Source organism: Bufo bufo, chromosome 4, assembly GCF_905171765.1.
Source record: "Bufo bufo chromosome 4, aBufBuf1.1, whole genome shotgun sequence".
Lineage (NCBI taxonomy): Eukaryota > Metazoa > Chordata > Amphibia > Anura > Bufonidae > Bufo > Bufo bufo.
Window position 1 is genome coordinate 227,868,837 of NC_053392.1, and position 19,016 is coordinate 227,887,852.

Below are 19,016 nucleotides of genomic sequence, written 5' to 3' on the forward strand. Positions count from 1 at the left end.
ATCTATAGTAGGGTTATGGTTTATCAACCACGGTAACCCTAAGACAATAGGAGCGGGCAAGCCCTTCATGACAAAACAAGAGATGATCTCAACATGTGAATCACCCACCCTTAACTGAATACCATGAGCAATATGAGTGAGACTCCTTTGAGAAAGAGGGGAAGAATCGATTGCAAACACCGGAATCTCTCTTTCTAAGGTGCAAGTACTTAGGCCCAGATTTTGAAGAAAAAGATAATCAATAAGGTTTACCCCAGCACCACAATCAAGGAATATTTCAAAATTAAATTTTCTTGAGTCTAGCGCCACCATAGCTGGAAGGAGAAAATTAGTATTGCAGGGAGATTGCATACTTGCTTGTTCTGGCAGCCCATTCACACTACCAAGAGTCAAGGATGTTTTTTTTTTCTCTTTATGTAAACCTCTTTGTGGTTCTTTATCATCAACACGCGATTTAACAAAAGGACAAGCATAAACAAAATGACCACTTTCTCCACAGTAATAACATAGCTTATGCAACCGCAACCTCCTAAAGTTCCTATTACCAGAACGGAACAACACCTGACCCAGCTGCATGGGTTCCTCCCCTACCCCAGAATTACATGTCATAATACTCTGGGGAACTGGTGGGACGAAACCACTCACAGAAGGGATCCCTCGTGTGGAGGGGACCTTACACCTCTCTCTAATGCGTCTATCTAACCGTACTGCCAAAGACATAGCATTCTCCAATGTATCCGGATACTCATGAAAAGCGAGGGCATCTTTTAATCTCTCAGACAACCCCTGACAAAACTGACTACGAAGTGCGGGCTCATTCCACCCAGACTCCGTAGCCCATCTCCTAAACTCAACACAATACACCTCTGCAGAATGTTCTCCTTGTAATAAAGTACGCAACTTAGATTCTGTCATCGAGACCCGATCTGGGTCATCATAGATTAATCCCAAGGCTTTAAAAAATTCATCCACCGACCGGAGGGCCAGAGAACCGGTCGGCAGAAAAAAAAAGGCCCAGGACTGCATGTCCCCTTTAAGCAGGGAAATGATTATACCTACTCTCTGACTCTCATCACCAGATGAAGATGGCCGCAGCTGAAAATACAACTTGCATGACTCTCTAAAGCGGATAAAATCATCCACACCCCCAGAAAACGATCAGGGAGAGCAACCTTAGGTTCAAGGCTGGACTGACTCCCACCAGCGGAGCCATGAAGCAGAAAATTCTGACAAAGTGAAACTGCATTGTGGAGGTCAGCTACCCCCCAAGTTAAATCCTGCATGCGATCAACCAACGAATCAATTGACTCCATCTCAAAGCTGCTGAGAAATGGTAGTCTAGGTTTTGGCGGGTTATAATGTCACGCTGGACAGGATACAAGATACAACAGAAATCCACAAACAAGTGTCTAGGCCAGAAGCTGGGGATAAAGGTCACCTCCTTACAAATCCCTATCAGCTCTCCCTAGACTTCTGTGCCCACGTTCAGACCCTAGAGGTGGGAATAAACATGCCCCCGTGCCTAATGCTGAAGATTCCCTAAAATCTATAAGATGGTGGCAGGGGGAAAGAGACAGCTTGCTTCCTCAGACCTGGAGAAGGCAGGCGTCTATCTAACAGCCTAGACAGAACACACACAAGAAAACAAAACCAACTTATCTAGTCACAGAGCAGATACAGCAAATCCTTCCTTCCCTCCTTCCTTCCACTGAGCAGGATAGAAGCTATAACGCGCACAGGACACTGGGAAGGGGCGTAATTTAAACTCATACAAACGACCCCACCCAGTGCACCTGAAGGGAGGCGGATACAGCTCAACTCCAAAACAAAAACAAAAAACTACACACGTGCTTCTAACCTGGCAGACCTCCGCACGTAACCTGAGCAGGGCATGACAACACCTTAAACCTTTCATTTGTACCATAAGATAATGGATATAATATATATTTTTATATATTTAAGGAAAAACTGTGAACATTATGCAAAAGATGTTTCCTTTCTTTTAAATTTTTTATAAAACATTTCTAAAACCATTACCTTACGCTTGTACCCTGAAAATGGATGCTATTTATGTAATTTATCTACTGGCTGGGCCTGCCGCAAGACTTCAAAAGACTGGAACGCATTTTGGCAGTATGGTGGTTTTATGGCACCATACTGCGAAAAAATCTTGTACAGCACCAAAATCTTGTACAGCACTTGTTAAGGTATTCATCTTGAGAAAATTTGGTCAAGTTTTTTTTACACAGAAAAAAAACCTGCTGTACAAAATATAGCTTATTTGAATACCTAAAAAAACTGAAAATGAGGCAGCACTCCAGATATGGTGAAAGGGTGATGACCCATTTATTCCCAAAGAAACATTTCAGCCCAACACAATGAGGCCTTTGTCAAGCTTACATAAAGAAATATGTGCTTTAACAATAAATCACAATATTTCACTCAATAACAAGTTAACTTTTTTGCAGTAATTAACCCTATTGTAGTCATTCTCTGGGGCACTGCAGTTGGACTACTGATCAGATATCTCCTATATTAAGGGGTAAAGGAATAAAATAAAAACTTGGCACAACACCTTCAATGTATATTTCCAACTATTTTCTTGGGTGATATGCCTCAAGTGCTCTATGAAAATCATGTTTTTAGTTTACAAAAAGTTGATATCTTCCTTATTGCTCCTTCCAATATTGATGAATATTGAAATATGTAAGGAATGAGGGTATCAGTTAGATAGAGATTAGGTAGCTAGAAGATCCACTTAGCTCAAAAATAACAGACAGCTGTTATTATTTCCTGTCCCTAATTTAATAGCGAGGTCACCTCTGGAGCAAAACTTCTTCTAATTAACTTTTTTATTCTCACAGAGAAGGAAGAAATACATTCGTTACTGCTATAAGTGTGTTCAAATACCTCATTGCCTATACCCTGATTCAGCTGATTTGCATGATACTTCTGTTCTGGGTAAGAAAACATTAGTCTATGAATATAAGTAATTGTATTTTACATGTTGGATTTTTAGCAGCATTATGGAAAATGTACAAAAACAGATGTATGACGGCAAAGTGGAGTATATTATATGTTTAATAATATAGTTACGTAGTTGCATCTTTAATACGGTTGAAAAAAGCTATGTCCATCGAATTCCACCAAGGGATGGGTGCTGATAATTTTAGAAAAGGGAGGTGAGAACCAGATTTCTTCACATAGGCTATGTTATTTTATTTTAAGAATTTGTCTAAGCCTTTTTTTTTTTAAAAACTGTCCACCGTCCCTACTGTGACCATCTTTTTTGTCAGAGAAAACTGATTTGTCTCCATTGACTTACATTGTGAGTCAGGACGGATCCGTGTCTTTCTCCGAATCCCAGGACGCACTCAAAAACACTGCTTGCAGCACTTTTGTGTGCGTCATAGGAACACAATGAAACAGAACGGAATGCACTCTGGTGCACTCCGTTCACTTCTGCCCAGTTTTGTCCCCATTGACAATGAATGGGGACAAAACTGAAGTATACTCCTCCGCTATTGAGATCCTATGACGGATCTCAATAGCGGAAAGGGAAAGCGCAGATTTGAAATTAGCCTTATGTAGAGTTTTGATCACACAGGCAATGTCAGTATGCCTGCACAATAAGCATGGCTGTAGTATACAGCCAGGGTCATTTGCAACTGACAATATCAAAGGTAACTTCAATTTTAGCAGTCTAACCCCTTAAAAACTGCAGTCAACATTAGCATCTAAGATGAAGGATCCCTCAGTCAGTCCATGGACACCCCGCAATTGTAATGCAATGCCATGTGGAGGGCCTAGCATAGGTCCCAGGCATGCCATCATTATCCTCAGGTAGAAGAATAGAAAAAAGTACAGCAGTCACCCTCCAGTAAAAAGTTTGGACATTTATAACATCTGGTATGCCAGTTTTATGGCGTAAAAATGTCCCAAATGTGCAGCATGTGCAACATTTTGTGCAACTTTGCGACTTTCGATTACATTTTGCATCATTTTGTTGAGCCTCGTCACTTTTAAAAGTGGAGTAAAAATCAAGTCAGGATTAGAGATTAGAACATTGTCCTGTCTCAGTTATGATGTGCGACTTTTTAAAAAGATGCAAAAAATGGCATCTCCATGCCAGGCAACCTCCTGGTGTACTGTTACTGATAGTGGCTAAACCACATCGAATTTTCCCCAAATTGAATAAAACCAAGCACCACTTAATAAATTTGGAGCAGCAACACAAAGCAAAGACAGACTTAAAACTGGCACAATAAATAATGCAAATCATTCATTTCACCCTTTATCTTTATTGCTCAAGGAGGATACATCAGATGAGGAGTAAACTAACTGGGTGATGGCCGTTTCGTGCAAAGCTCCACTTTATCTGGCCCTGAAACTCTGCACATGTCCTGCCCCAATTCCAAAATCATGCTATAAAAAACAAGCAACAGATATGTGAAAACATAAACATCAAATTAAAAATGGCTACAGGCTATCTTATTTGCTTCAACGTAGAAACACACTGATATCGTTCTGATCACTGAAACCTAGCGGCCCTAGAGACTGGGTTTTAATGATGAGTTACTCTTCCTTGAAGAGAAGCTCACTATGTCTGTTGCCTCCAGCAACCAAATACCTAGAAAGCCCATAAACCTCCGAAATTTAAACATATGATCAATTAGGCAAAGAGATCCTACAACTGTATGTAAAGATCTTACATGTTCACCAAATTTCACTTACATAGATCAAATAGTTTATTCTATATAGTAGAAACCACAATTGCAAATGACTGCATACACCACACATTGGGCCAGATTTATCATTCCTCTGACAGCTCACTCCACTTTAACTTATGGCTAAAGTCAGTTTTAGCCAAGTCAGATTTATGATCGGCCCTTTAAGACTGTAATAAATGTGGTTTGACGGTAGCAGTTTATCCGTCAGTAAGCAGCTTTACAAAAGTCGCACATCTTTACAAAAAAGTCGCACGTTTTTATGAAAAAGTCGCATGTTCTATTAAAAAGTCTCATAAGATAAGCATGGTCCTCACTGGAGTGAAATTGCGACTTTTTTGCGACTTTTTAAATAGTCCCAATAGTAAATCTGTCTAGAGATTCATTTACATAAGAAAACACGCCCACTTTCAGAAAACTGGCGAGCATAGTGCAGAGCAGGAAAAAGTCGCAAATTTGTGCGCAGTTTTAGCGTTTGGGACTTTTTTTGGAACTTTTTCACTCCATTATTCTGACCTGAGCTAATGATAAATCTGGCCCAATGTATTTTGCAAGTGATTCCATCTGTAACTACTCAGTCACAGCCCCCTATCTTGAGGTACCTGCCACATTTTAGGTAATCACAAAAGCAGTGTCGGCTGTATTTGTAATTAACCCGTGATAGTTGCCTTTGTGAATCTACCATTTACTATGAAATCCCACATGTTCTTTGTCCATCTGAATGATACCAAAGACTGTCTTGTTGCCACTTGAGACAATTGTGGATAGAAACATAGAAAGACCACCTAGTTCTTCTAACCTGCCCTTATATTATTTATTTTTATCTTAGGATAGATGTGTTTATATCCCAGGCATGTTTACCCGTAAATTCACTTACTGTTGATTTCCCAACCACATCTGCTAGACGTTTGTTCTAAGCTTCAACCACTCTTTCAGTAAAATAATATTTCCTGACATTGCTCCTGATCTTACTCCCCGATTTGTGGTCTCACTAGTGCTCTATATAGTGGCATCACAATATCTCTCTTCCTACTGGTAATACCTCTAGCTATACAGCCAAGCATACTTGCTTTCCCCGCTGCCTTTCCTCATTATGCACTTACATAAGCTGTCTGACACCTAAATCCTTCTCTTCTGAAGTTCTTACTAAGGGCTCATGCACACAACCGTTGTTGTTTTGCGGTCCGTTCTGTTATACCAGAAAACATATCCGCATGGTTTCTGTATGCGATCCGTTTTGTGCTGATCCGAAATGGAAACAGTAACTTATTAATCACCAAACACGAGCAACATGGGCTGGGCATAGCATTTCTACAGTATGGATCTGCAAAATACGGATGACATACGGATGTGTTCAGTGTGCGTTCTGTATTCTTTTTGCGGACCCATTGACTTGAATGGGGCCTCGAACCATGATTTGCGGACAATAATAGGACATGCACTACTTTTTTGAGGAACGGAAATACGGAAATACAAAAACGGAAAGCACACAGAGTACCTTTCGATGTTTTTGTGGACCCATTGAAGTGAATAGTTCCGCATACAGTCTGCCAAAAAAAAACGGAACGGAAGCGGAAAGAAAATACGTTTGTGTGCATGAGCCCTAACACAGAGCTGCCAATACGATATTCAGACTGAAGGTTCCTTCTCCCCAAGTGCATTATTTTACATTTGGAAACATTGATCTGCAGTTTCATTGTTTAGACCAGGGGTAGGCAACCGCCGGCACTCCAGCTGTTGCGAAACTACAACTCCCAGCATGCATACTTGTTCTGCTCTTCTAAGAACTCTCATAGAAATGAATAAAGCATGCTGGGAATTGTAGTTTCACAACAGCTGGAGTGCCGAAGGTTGCTGATCCCTGGTTTAGACCATTTATCTAGTGAAGCTAAATCTTTTATGAACTCTATTACACACTTTTGTTTCATCACAAACAAACCTTCTCTACCAAACCTTTTCCTATGTTGCCTGCAAAGATATTAAAATAAATGGGACCCAGGACAAATCCTTGAAGTAAACCACTTATGACTCGACTTGCTGTTCCATGGAAGCTGAAATCTCCATCCCTGGAGATGGAGATTCTAGCTGAGCCCTTAGTGACTCTGTGCCTCCACGGAAGTGCCTACTTAATTACATTGGCTTCCCATGAAATCTGTCAGAGGAAGAAATATTCATGTATAAGGAATATCCATGTATCTATGTAACCAGGACAATGAGCCTGAGCCTGTATAAGGCCCCTTTCACACGGACGAGTTTTCCACGCGGGAGCAATGCACCTGCACTGAATCCTGACCCATTCATTTCAATGCATCACTTGTGCGTTGCGTGAAAATCGCAGCATGTTCTATGTTCTGCATTTTTCACGCAACGCAGGCCCCATAGAAGTGAATGGGGCTGTGTGAAAATCACATTACATCCGCAAGAAAGTGCGGATGCAATCCGTTTTTCACGGATGGTTGCTAAGGAGATGATGATAATAAATAGGGATGAGCTCCGGGACCCCATTAAAGTCCATTTACTTTATTATTTTCCATTATAACATGGTTATAATGCAAAATAATAGCATTCTTTAATACAGAATGCTAAGTAAAATGACCATTGAGGGTTAAAAAATAATAAAAAAATTACTCACCTCATCCACTTGATCGTGCAGCCGTTATCGTCTTCTTTATTCTTCTTGAAGGACCTGCAAAAGGACCTGCCCTGACGTGATCACGCTCAACACTTGGTGAGCGCTGTGACGTCAGTGCAGGTCCTGCTGAATGAAGATAAAAGGTTCTTCTATCTATATTCAGCAGAACCTGTGCTGACTAGGGATGAGCGAACCCGAACTGTATAGTTCGGGTTCGTACCGAATTTTGGGGTGTCCGTGACACGGACCCGAACGAGAACATTTTCGTAAAAGTCCGGGTTCGGGTTCGGTGTTCGGCGCTTTCCTGGCGCTTTTTGAAAGGCTGCAAAGCAGCCAATCAACAAGCGTCATACTACTTGGCCCAAGAGGCCATCACAGCCATGCCTACTATTGGCATGGCTGTGATTGGCCAGTGCACCATGTGACCCAGTCTCTATTTAAGCTGGAGTCACGTAGCACCGCACGTCACTCTGCTATGATCAGTATAGGGAGAGGTTGCAGCTGCGACGTTAGGGCGAGATTAGGCAGATTAACTCCTCCAAAAGACTTCATTCTGTGATCGATCTGCAGCTGTGGATCATTGAAGTGCTATTATTGACTTGCTCACTTTTTTGAGGCTGCCCAGAGCGTTTTTAGATCACTTTTTTTCTGGGGTGATCGGCGGCCATTTTGTGACTTGTGGTGCGCCAGCACGAGCTATCACCAAGTGTATTTAACCATCGATAGTGTGGTTATTTTGTGCTATATCCTACATCAGCTGCAGGCTGAGCCTGTGTCACCCAAGTGTATTTAACCATCGATAGTGTGGTTATTTTGTGCTATATCCTACATCAGCTGCAGGCTGAGCCTGTGTCACCCAAGTGCATTTAACCATCAACAGTCTGATTATTTTTTGGCCATATACTACATCTGGTGCAGGCTGAGCCTGTGTCACCCAAGTGCATTTAACAATCAACAGTGTGGTTATTTTTTGGCCATATATTACATCAGGGGCAAGTTGAGCCTGTCACCCAGCGCCTAAAAAATAGACCTGACATTTCTATTCAACCAAATCTGTACTGTTTTAGCTGGTCAAGTTATTTGTATTGACCGTAAAAGCAAACTTTTTTTTCTGGGTTGAAAAAGCATTCCCAAATTTGCCATTCTCAAAATAACTAGTTTCTGGTATTTGAGGCCTACTTGAAATCTATCCCAAAAAGAAAATCTTACATTGAAGGTATTGATAGTGTCATTCAGAAAAACCTAAGACACACGCAAGCGTGCTGATAGAAGTGTGATTCTGTGATTAAACCTATACCTGTCACACAGCGCAAAAAAAAACAGGTCTCACATCTCTATTCAACCAAATCTGCAGTGTTTTAGCTGGTCAAGTTATTTGTAGTGACCGTAAAAGCAGACTTTTTGTTCTGGGTTGAAAAAGCATTCCCAAATTTGCCATTCTCAAAATTGTGGTGAACGGGAACAATGAGGAAAACATCTAATAAGGGCCGCGGACGTGGACATGGTCGTGGTGGTGTTAGTGGACCCTCTGGTGCTGGGAGAGGACGTGGACGTTCTGCCACAGCCACACGTCCTAGTGAACCAACTACCTCAGGTCCCAGTAGCCAGCAGAATTTACAGCGATATTTGGTGGGGCCCAATGCCGTTCTAAGGATGGTAAGGCCTGAGCAGGTACAGGCATTAGTCAATTGGGTGGCCGACAGTGGATCCAGCACGTTCACATTATCTCCTACCCAGTCTTCTGCAGAAAGCGCACAGATGGCGCATGAAAACCAAGCCCATCGGTCTGTCACATCACCCCCATGCATATCAGGGAAACTGTCTGAGCCTCAAGTTATGCAGCAGTCTCTTATGCTGTTTGAAGACTCTGCTGCCAGGGTTTCCCAAGGGCATCCACCTAGCCCTTCCCCAGGGGTGGAAGAGATAGAATGCACTAACGCACAACCACTTATTTTTCCTGATGATGAGGACATGGGAATACCACCTCAGCACGTCTCTGATGATGACGAAACACAGGTGCCAACTGCTGCGTCTTTCTGCAGTGTGCAGACTGAACAGGAGGTCAGGGATCAAGACTGGGTGGAAGACGATGCAGGGGACGATGAGGTCCTAGACCCCACATGGAATGAAGGTCGTGCCACTGACTTTCACAGTTCGGAGGAAGAGGCAGTGGTGAGACCGAGCCAACAGCGTAGCAAAAGAGGGAGCAGTGGGCAAAATCAGAACACCTGCCGCCAAGAGACTCCGCCTGCTACTGACTGCCGCCATCTGGGACCGAGCACCCCAAAGGCAGCTTCAAGGAGTTCCCTGGCATGGCACTTCTTCAAACAATGTGCTGACGACAAGACCCGAGTGGTTTGCACGCTGTGCCATCAGAGCCTGAAGCGAGGCATTAACGTTCTGAACCTTAGCACAACCTGCATGACCAGGCACCTGCATGCAAAGCATGAACTGCAGTGGAGTAAACACCTTAAAAACAAGGAACTCACTCAGGCTCCCCCTGCTACCTCTTCTGCTGCCGCCGCCTCGGCCTCTTCTGCTGCTGCCGCCGCCTCGGCCTCTTCTGCTGCTGCTGCCGCCGCCGCCTCGGCCTCTTCCTCCGCCTCTGGAGGAACATTGGAACCTGCCGCCCAGAAAACATGGGATGTACCACCAACACCACCACCTGCGTCACCAAGCATCTCAACCATGTCACACGGCAGCGTTCAGCTCTCCATCTCACAAACATTTGAGAGAAAGTGTAAATTCCCACCTAGCCACCCTCGATCCCTGGCCCTGAATGCCAGCATTTCTAAACTACTGGCCTAGGAAATGCTGTCATTTAGGCTGGTGGACACACACAGCTTCAAACAGCTCATGTCACTTGCTGTCCCACAGTATGTTGTTCCCAGCCGCCACTACTTCTCCAAGAGAGCCGTGCCTTCCCTGCACAAACAAGTGTCCGATAAAATCAAGTGTGCACTGCGCAACGCCATCTGTGGCAAGGTCCACCTAACCACAGATACGTGGACCAGTAAGCACGGCCAGGGACGCTATATCTCCCTAACTGCACACTGGGTAAATGTAGTGGCGGCTGGGCCCCAGGCGGAGAGCTGTTTGGCGCACGTCCTTCCGCCGCCAAGGATCGAAGGGCAACATTCTTTGCCTCCTGTCTCCTCCTCCTCCTACTCAGCTTCCTCCTCCTCTTCTTCCACCTGCTCATCCAGTCAGCCACACACCTTCACCACCAACTTCAGCACAGCACGGGGTAAACGTCAGCAGGCCATTCTGAAACTCATATGTTTGGGGGACAGGCCCCACACCGCACAGGAGTTGTGGCGGGGTATAGAACAACAGACCGACGAGTGGTTGCTGCCGGTGAGCCTCAAGCCCGGCCTGGTGGTGTGCGATAATGGGCGAAATCTCGTTGCAGCTCTGGGACTAGACGGTTTGACGCACATCCCTTGCCTGGCGCATGTGCTGAATTTGGTGGTGCAGAAGTTCATTCGCAACTACCCCGACATGTCAGAGCTGCTGCATAAAGTGCGGGCCGTCTGTTCGCGCTTCCGGCGTTCACACCCTGCCGCTGCTCGCCTGTCTGCGCTACAGCGTAACTTCGGCCTTCCCGCTCACCGCCTCATATGCGACGTGCCCACCAGGTGGAACTCCACCTTGCATATGCTGGACAGACTGTGCGAGCAGCAGCAGGCCATAGTGGAGTTTCAGCTGCAGCACCCACGGGTCAGTCGCACTGTGGATCAGACCCACTTCACCACCAATGACTGGGCCTCCATGCGAGACCTGTGTGCCCTGTTGCGCTGTTTCGAGTACTCCACCAACATGGCCAGTGGCGATGACGCCGTTATCAGCGTTACAATACCACTTCTATGTCTCCTTGAGAAAACACAGGGCGATGATGGAAGAGGAGGTGGCCCAGGAGGAAGAGGAGGAAGAGGGGTCATTTTTAGCACTTTCAGGCCAGTCTCTTCGAAGTGACTCAGAGGGAGGTTTTTTGCAACACCAGAGGCCAGGTACAAATGTGGCCAGACAGGGCCCACTACTGGAGGACGAGGAGGACGAGGATGAGGAGGAGGTGGAGGAGGATGAGGATGAAGCATGTTCACAGCGGGGTGGCACCCAAAGCAGCTCGGGCCCATCACTGGTGCGTGGCTGGGGGAAACACAGGACGATGACGATACGCCTCCCACAGAGGACAGCTTGTCCTTACCTCTGGGCAGCCTGGCACACATGAGCGACTACATGCTGCAGTGCCTGCGCAACGACAGCAGAGTTGCCCATATTTTAACGTGTGCGGACTACTGGGTTGCCACCCTGCAGGATCCCCGGTACAAAGACAATGTGCCCACCTTACTTCCTACACTGGAGCGTGATAGGAAGATGCGCGAGTACAAGCGCACGTTCGTAGACGCGCTACTGAGAGCATTCCCAAATGTCACAGGGGAACCAGTGGAAGCCCAAGGCGAAGGCAGAGGAGGAGCAAGAGGTCGCCAACGCAGCTGTGTCACGCCCAGCTCCTCTGAGGGCAGGGTTAGCAGGGCAGAGATGTGGAAAAGTTTTGTCAACACGCCACAGCTAAGTGCACCACCACCTGATACGGAACGTGTTAGCAGGAGGCAACATTTCACTAACATGGTGGAACAGTACCTGTGCACACCCCTCCACGTACTGACTGATGGTTCGGCCCCATTCAACTTCTGGGTCTCCAAATTGTCCACGTGGCCAGAGCTAGCCTTTTATGCCTTGGAGGTGCTGGCCTGCCCGGCGGCCAGCGTTTTGTCTGAACGTGTATTCAGCACGGCAGGGGGCGTCATTACAGACAAACGCAGCCGCCTGTCTACAGCCAATGTGGACAAGCTGACGTTCATAAAAATGAACCAGGCATGGATCTCACAGGACCTGTCCATCCCTTGTGCAGATTAGATATTAACTACCTCCCCTTAACAATATATTATTCTACTCCAGGGCACTTCCTTATTCAATACTATTTTTAATTTCATTTTACCATTATATTTCGGGGCAACCCAAAGTTGAATGAACCTCTCCTCTGTCTGGGTGCCGGGGCCTAAATGTGTGACAGTGGCCTGTTCCAGTGGTGGGTGACGTGAAGCCTGATTCTCTGCTATGACATGAAGACTTTTTCTGTGCTGACATGAAGCCAGATTCTCTGTTACGCGACCTCTCTCCTCTGCCTGGGCCTAAATATGTGACAGTGGCCTGTTCCAGTGGTGGGTGACGTGAAGCCTGATTCTCTGCTATGACACGAAGACAGATTCTGTGCTGACATCAGGCCAGATTCTCTGTTACGGGACCTCTCTCCTCTGCCTGGGTGCCTGGGCCTAAATGTGTGACAGTGGCCTGTTCCAGTGGTGGGTGACGTGAAGTCTGATTCTCTGCTATGACATGAAGACAGATTCTGTGCTGACATCAGGCCAGATTCTCTGTTACGGGACCTCTCTCCTCTGCCTGGGTGCCTGGGCCTAAATGTGTGACAGTGGCCTGTTCCAGTGGTGGGTGACGTGAAGCCTGATTCTCTGCTATGACATGAAGACAGATTCTGCGCTGACATAAGGCCAGATTCTCTGTTATGGGACCTCTCTCCTCTGCCTGGGTGCCTGGGCCTAAATGTGTGACAGTTGCCTGTTCCAGTGGTGGGTGACGTGTAGCCTGATTCTCTGCTATGACATGAAGACTGATTCTGCGCTGACATGAAGCCAGATTCTCTGCTATGGCATGAAGAGACTGATTCTCTGCTGACATCAGGCCAGATTCTCTGTTACGGGACCTCTCTCCTCTGCCTGGGTGCCTGGGCCTAAATGTGTGACAGTTGCCTGTTCCAGTGGTGGGTGACGTGTAGCCTGATTCTCTGCTATGACATGAAGACTGATTCTGCGCTGACATGAAGCCAGATTCTCTGCTATGGCATGAAGAGACTGATTCTCTGCTGACATGAAGCCAGATTCTTTGCTATGGCATGAAGAGACTGATTCTCTGCTGACGTGAAGCCAGATTCTCTGCTATGGGACCTCTGTCCAATTGATATTGGTTCATTTTTATTTTTTTAATTTAAATTTTAATTCATTTCCCTATCCACATTTGTTTGCAGGGGATTTACCTACATGTTGCTGCCTTTTGCAGCCCTCTAGCTCTTTCCTGGGCTGTTTTACAGCCTTTTTAGTGCCCAAAAGTTCGGGTCCCCATTGACTTCAATGGGGTTCGGGTTCGGGACGAAGTTCGGATCGGGTTCGGATCCCGAACCCGAACATTTCCGGGAAGTTCGGCCGAACTTCTCGAACCCGAACATCCAGGTGTTCGCTCAACTCTAGTGCTGACGTCACCTCACTCACCGCATGGTGAGCGCAATGATGTCAGCACAAGTCCTTTTACAGGTCCTTCAAGAAAAATAAAGAAGACGATAACGGCTGCACGATCAAGTGGATGAGGTGAGTAATTTTTTTTATATTTTTTAACCCTCAATAGTCATTTTACTTAGCATTCTGTATTAAAGAATGCTATTATTTTCCATTATGACCATGTTATAATGGAAAATACTAAAATCTACAGAACACCGAACCCAAACCTGAACTTCAGTGAAGAAGTCCGAGTTTGAGTCTGGGTACCACATTCATTTTTTTATCACGCGCCTGTAAAATGCATGAAAACGCTTTGCACTCGCGCAGAAAGAACTGAGCAACGCAACGCAATCGCAGACAAAACTGACTGAAATTGCGCGTGCACTCATGCGGGTTTCCCACAATGCATCCGGACCTCTTTCACGACGCCTAAGGCCTCTTTCAGACGGGCGAGATTTCCGCGCAGGTGCGATGCGTGAGGTGAACGCATTGAACCCGCACTGAATCCGGACCCATTCATTTCTATGGGGCTGTGCACATGAGCGGTGAAAATCGCAGCATGCTCCTCTTTGTGCGTTTTCCACGCAACGCAGGCCCCATAGAAGTGAATGTGGCTGCGTGAAAATTGCAAGCATCCGCAATCAAGTGTTGATGCGGTGCGATTTTCACGCACAGTTGTTAGGAGACGATTGGGATGGGGACCCGATCATTATTATTTTTTCTTATAACATGGTTATAGGGGAAAATAATAGCATTCTTAATACAGAATGCATAGTAAAATAGGGCTAAAGGGGTTAAAAAAATAATAAAAAATAATTTAACTCACCTTAATCCACTTGTTCGCGCAGCCCGGCTTCTCTTCTTTCTTCTTCTTTGCTGTGCAGGAGGAAAATGACCTGTGGTGACGTCACTGCTCATCACATGGTCCGTCACATGATCCATCACCATGGTGATGGTTCATGTGATGGACCATGTGATGAGCGCAGTGACATCACCACAGGTCCTTTTCCTCACAGATGAAGACAGAAGAGATGTCGGCTGCGCACACAAGTGGATTAAGGCGAATTAAATTTTTTTTTATTTTTTTTTAACCCATCCAGCCCTATTGTACTATGCATTCTATATTAAGAATGCTATTATTTTCCCTTATAACCATGTTATAAGGGAAAATAATACAGTCTACACAACACCTAACCCAAAGCCGAACTTCTGTGAAGAAGTTCGGGTTTGGGTACCAAACATGCCGATTTTTCTCATATGCATGCAAAACGCATTACAATGTTTTGCACTGGCGCGGAAAAATCACGCATTTTCCTGCTACGCCACCCGCATCTTATCCGGCCCAAAAACATGACGCCCATGTAAAAGAGGCCTTCGGCTTTCAGGGTTATTACTTGACTGTTACAGTTCAGGTCAGCAGGTGGCAGCACCGAACTGCAATATACCTATTTCTGTAAAGGATAATAAAGAAAAGTCATTTACCCTATACAAATTGCAACCTGATGATTGCATGTTGTGGTCCACTTGGGCAGGTAATAAAAAGTTTTAAAAAATAAAATATCTAAACTATATAAAAATTTTAATCACCCTCCTTTCCAAAATCAAAATACTTAAACAGTAAAAAAAAAAAAATCAATATTATGTGCACGTCTGCATGTGAAAAAGCCTGTACTATTAAAAAATAATAATAATAATAATTTCATATGGCGAATAGTGTAATGGGAAAAAAATAAGAATGGTCAATTTGCTGTTTTTTCATCACTTTACCACCCAAGAAAATTGAAGACAAAGTGATCAAAAAGTCATACACACCCCAAAATGATATTATCAAAAACCACAGATTCTCTTTAGACATAGCTATAAAAAAAAGTTATAGGGGTCAGAATATGGCGATGAAAAGAAAAATGTATTTTTTCCAACGTTTTTCTTTTTTTTTCACTATTAAAACACACACAAAAAACTATACATATGTGGTATCTCTGTAATCATACAGAGATACCAGTCAGTTTTACCGCATGGTGAACACCGTAAAAATAAAACATGTAAAACTGTGGCGAAATTGCATTTATTTTTTTTATTCCACCCCATTTTGATTTTTTTTCCCCCACTTTCCATTAGAATATATGACATATTAAATGGTGCCATTAGAAAATACAACTTGTCCCACAAAAAAACAAGCCCTCATACGGCTCTGTGAATGTAAAAACAGGGAGCTGCTCATACAGAGTCGCTCTCACTTAGTCCACAACCCTATATGATGCTCATGTGCCCTAGTAAGACATATGGACAGGGACTGTCTTCGTGAGCTTAACCCCACCACCACCACTTCAACTCTACATACAGAATTTTTTTAATAATTATTGGGGTCATTTATCAGACTGGTGTAAAGTAGAACTGGCTTAGATGCCCATAGCAGATGCAGATTCCGCCTTTCATTTTTGACAGCTCCTTTGGAAAATGAAAGGTGGAATCTGATTGGTTACTATGGGCAACTAAGCCAGTTCTACATTACACCAGTTTGATAAATGGCCCCATATGAGCCCATATTTAAATCTTAACTCTATAATATGCCAACTGCAGATCTATAGAAATCAGTCATTGGGCTGAACTGGAAAAAGAAGTTAAACCTTCTCTCTCTTTTATTTGTTGCATCCATCTTTCTCAATAGACACGTTTGATTACAATTACTTGCCCACTCCAGAGATTATCTAATGTAGTAGTAGTCTGCTACTGAAGTCCAATGCCTGGGTTTCAAAAATGGCATCATCTCCATTTAGTCTCCATATTCTCAAGAATTGATCATAAGGGAGGAATTATTTTACATATCTGAATGGTACCTACTATATTTAAGCAATGAATCTGTTGTAGATTTTCAGATCTCACTTGTGCATAGCAGACCATCAACAACATCAACGCAGTCATCTAAATAGTCCAACTTACCACCTCAAAAATGGTTGGCATATTCATTTGGTTGTTATTCAGATATTGCATAAAACCTTAAACTCCTGAAAAGAACCTAAACACACTGTAAATATACAGTATTTAAATTGCCCAGTTTACTCCTCTCATCTGATGTATCCTTCTTGAGCAATAAAAATATGGGGGAAATTTAGCAAGACCGACGCAGGCCTCGTAATATAGGTGCAACCTCCCACAGTCCGTGTGCCTAAACAGAAATCTACGGCAGCTCTGAGCCAGAACGCTGGTATAAATGAAGATACATTTGCTGTGTTGACTAGTCAAGCCTGTTTCCTGCCCTTGCCATGCTCCTTTCAGAAAACTAGTGAGGGCGGTGTAAAAAAGGCCACTTGCAACTATTTTTTAGTGGTTTAAAATTGATCACCGATCCTCAGTGACGTATCCCAATTGTAATTACAACTGCTTATCCTATTCATGTGAATTAGACAAACAGTTGTAACTATACTGTGCCTACTCTACAAGCGAGATGTTACACAGGTAAGCAGCGCTTGCACAAGTGCCTCTACTTCTTCAAACAGCTAATTTGCAAAGGTGCTAAGAGTCGGACCCCCGTCGATCTGATATTGATGACTAAGGCCTCATGCACAGGGCCGTTGTAAGATCGTTCCGTGCACCACCCGTGCGGCAGCCGCAATGGATCCAGACCCATTCAACTTGAATGGGTCTGTGATCCATCCGCATCCGGAGTTGTTTTTGTGGCTCTGCTCAGAGTGTTAGTGTCGGCGTTGGAGGCTGCAGGGAACAGCTAATCGGTAAAAGTTTGGGGTGTCAGACCTGCATTGATCAGATATCGATGACCTATCCTGAAGGTAGGTCATCAATATCAGGATCCTGGAAAACACCTTTAATTTTGTGACTGTACTATATTATATGTCTCCTTTAGTAGGATGTGTTAAGGAAGCCATTAAGGCCTCTCGGACACAAACGTATGTATTTTGTGGTCCGCAAAAAACGGATCCACAAAAAATTCAGATGACGTCTGTGTGCATTCCGTATTTTGCGGAACGGAGCAGCTGGCCCCTGATAGAACAGTAATATCCTTCTCCGTAATACCGACAATAATAGGACATGTTCTATTTTTTTGCGGAACGGAAATACGGACATACGGAAACAGAATGCACACGGAGTAACTTACTTTTCTGCCAAAAAAACGGGACACGGAAATAATATACGTTCGTGTGCAAAAGGCCTAATACAGTTAAGGCCTCTTGCATACGACAGTATGACTTTTTATGTATTTTGCGGTCCGGTTTTCACGGATCCATTTTTCCTTTTTTGCTTCAGTAGTGTCTCCGCTTCCGTCCTGTTTTGCCGTTCTGTTTTTCGTTTGTGATCCGTTTTTTGCAGATCGCAAATGGAAACGGAAGCATACAATAATGTTTAAACAGTAAGTACATAAAAAAATTGGGCTGGGCATAAAATTTTCAATAGATGGTTCCGCAAAAACGGACCGGATACGGAAAACATACGTATGCATTCCATTTTTTTTTTGTTTACCCATTGAATGGAGCCACGGATCATTATTTGCGGGCAATAATAGAACAAGATCTATCTTTCAGCGGAACGGAAATACGGAAACGGAATGCATACGGAGTACTTTTTTTTTTTGCATAACCATTGAAATGAATGGTTCCGCATACGGACCGCAAGTGGAATCCGCAAAACGGAACGAAAACCAGTAATGAAGCCTACTCAGAGATAAGATATAATGGAGAGATCTGAACCTGTTCTGTGTTTTTGACCCATACCTGCTTTTGGCTCACAATAACTGAAGGAAATAACTGAAGTTTGATCTTGGCCTTACATGTACTTTCTCTCCAGAAACAAACAGTTCTTGGAAATAACCATTACCTGATGCAGGACATTGCCATCTCTGTCACAGTCATCCTAACAAGTGAGTATGATAACCTTGTGACTGACAAACAGTGATACATCTTAGCCCTCATTCACACATACGTGGATTTTCACGGACCATAGTCCGTGAAATCCCGTCCTGCTGAGTGCACGGCGTCATTGGTTGCTATGATGCCGTGCACTTCGTGCGGCCGCTGCTGTACAGTAATACAGTATTACTGTACATCAGCAGCATCACGAAGTGCACGGCATCATAGCAACCAATGACGCCGTGCGCTCCTGCACTCAGCAGGAATCCAGGCCGGTATCTCACGGTCCGTGTTCCACGGACGTGTGCATGAGGCTTTAGAAATCAGCAGCATGTGAAATGTTGTTGCATTTTCCTTATGTGGATTTCACCCTTATCAATGGAAGGGAGATCTGTGGAAAATTTGCATCAAATCCCCTCCAAAGACCACATAAAAACCGCCCAAA

General features: G+C 44.3%; 1 protein-coding gene across 3 annotated transcripts in view; it reads left to right on the forward strand.

Moving 5' to 3' along the window:
• Positions 1-19,016, forward strand: part of LOC120997970 (probable cation-transporting ATPase 13A5) — a 284,487-nt gene that overhangs the window by 209,549 nt on the left and 55,922 nt on the right. For all 3 annotated transcript variants that reach the window (XM_040428355.1, XM_040428356.1, XM_040428357.1), the window contains 2 exons: positions 2,865-2,961; positions 18,510-18,582. In XM_040428355.1, coding sequence (XP_040284289.1) covers positions 2,865-2,961; positions 18,510-18,582 — 170 coding nt within the window. The remainder of the gene's footprint in view (positions 1-2,864; positions 2,962-18,509; positions 18,583-19,016) is intronic.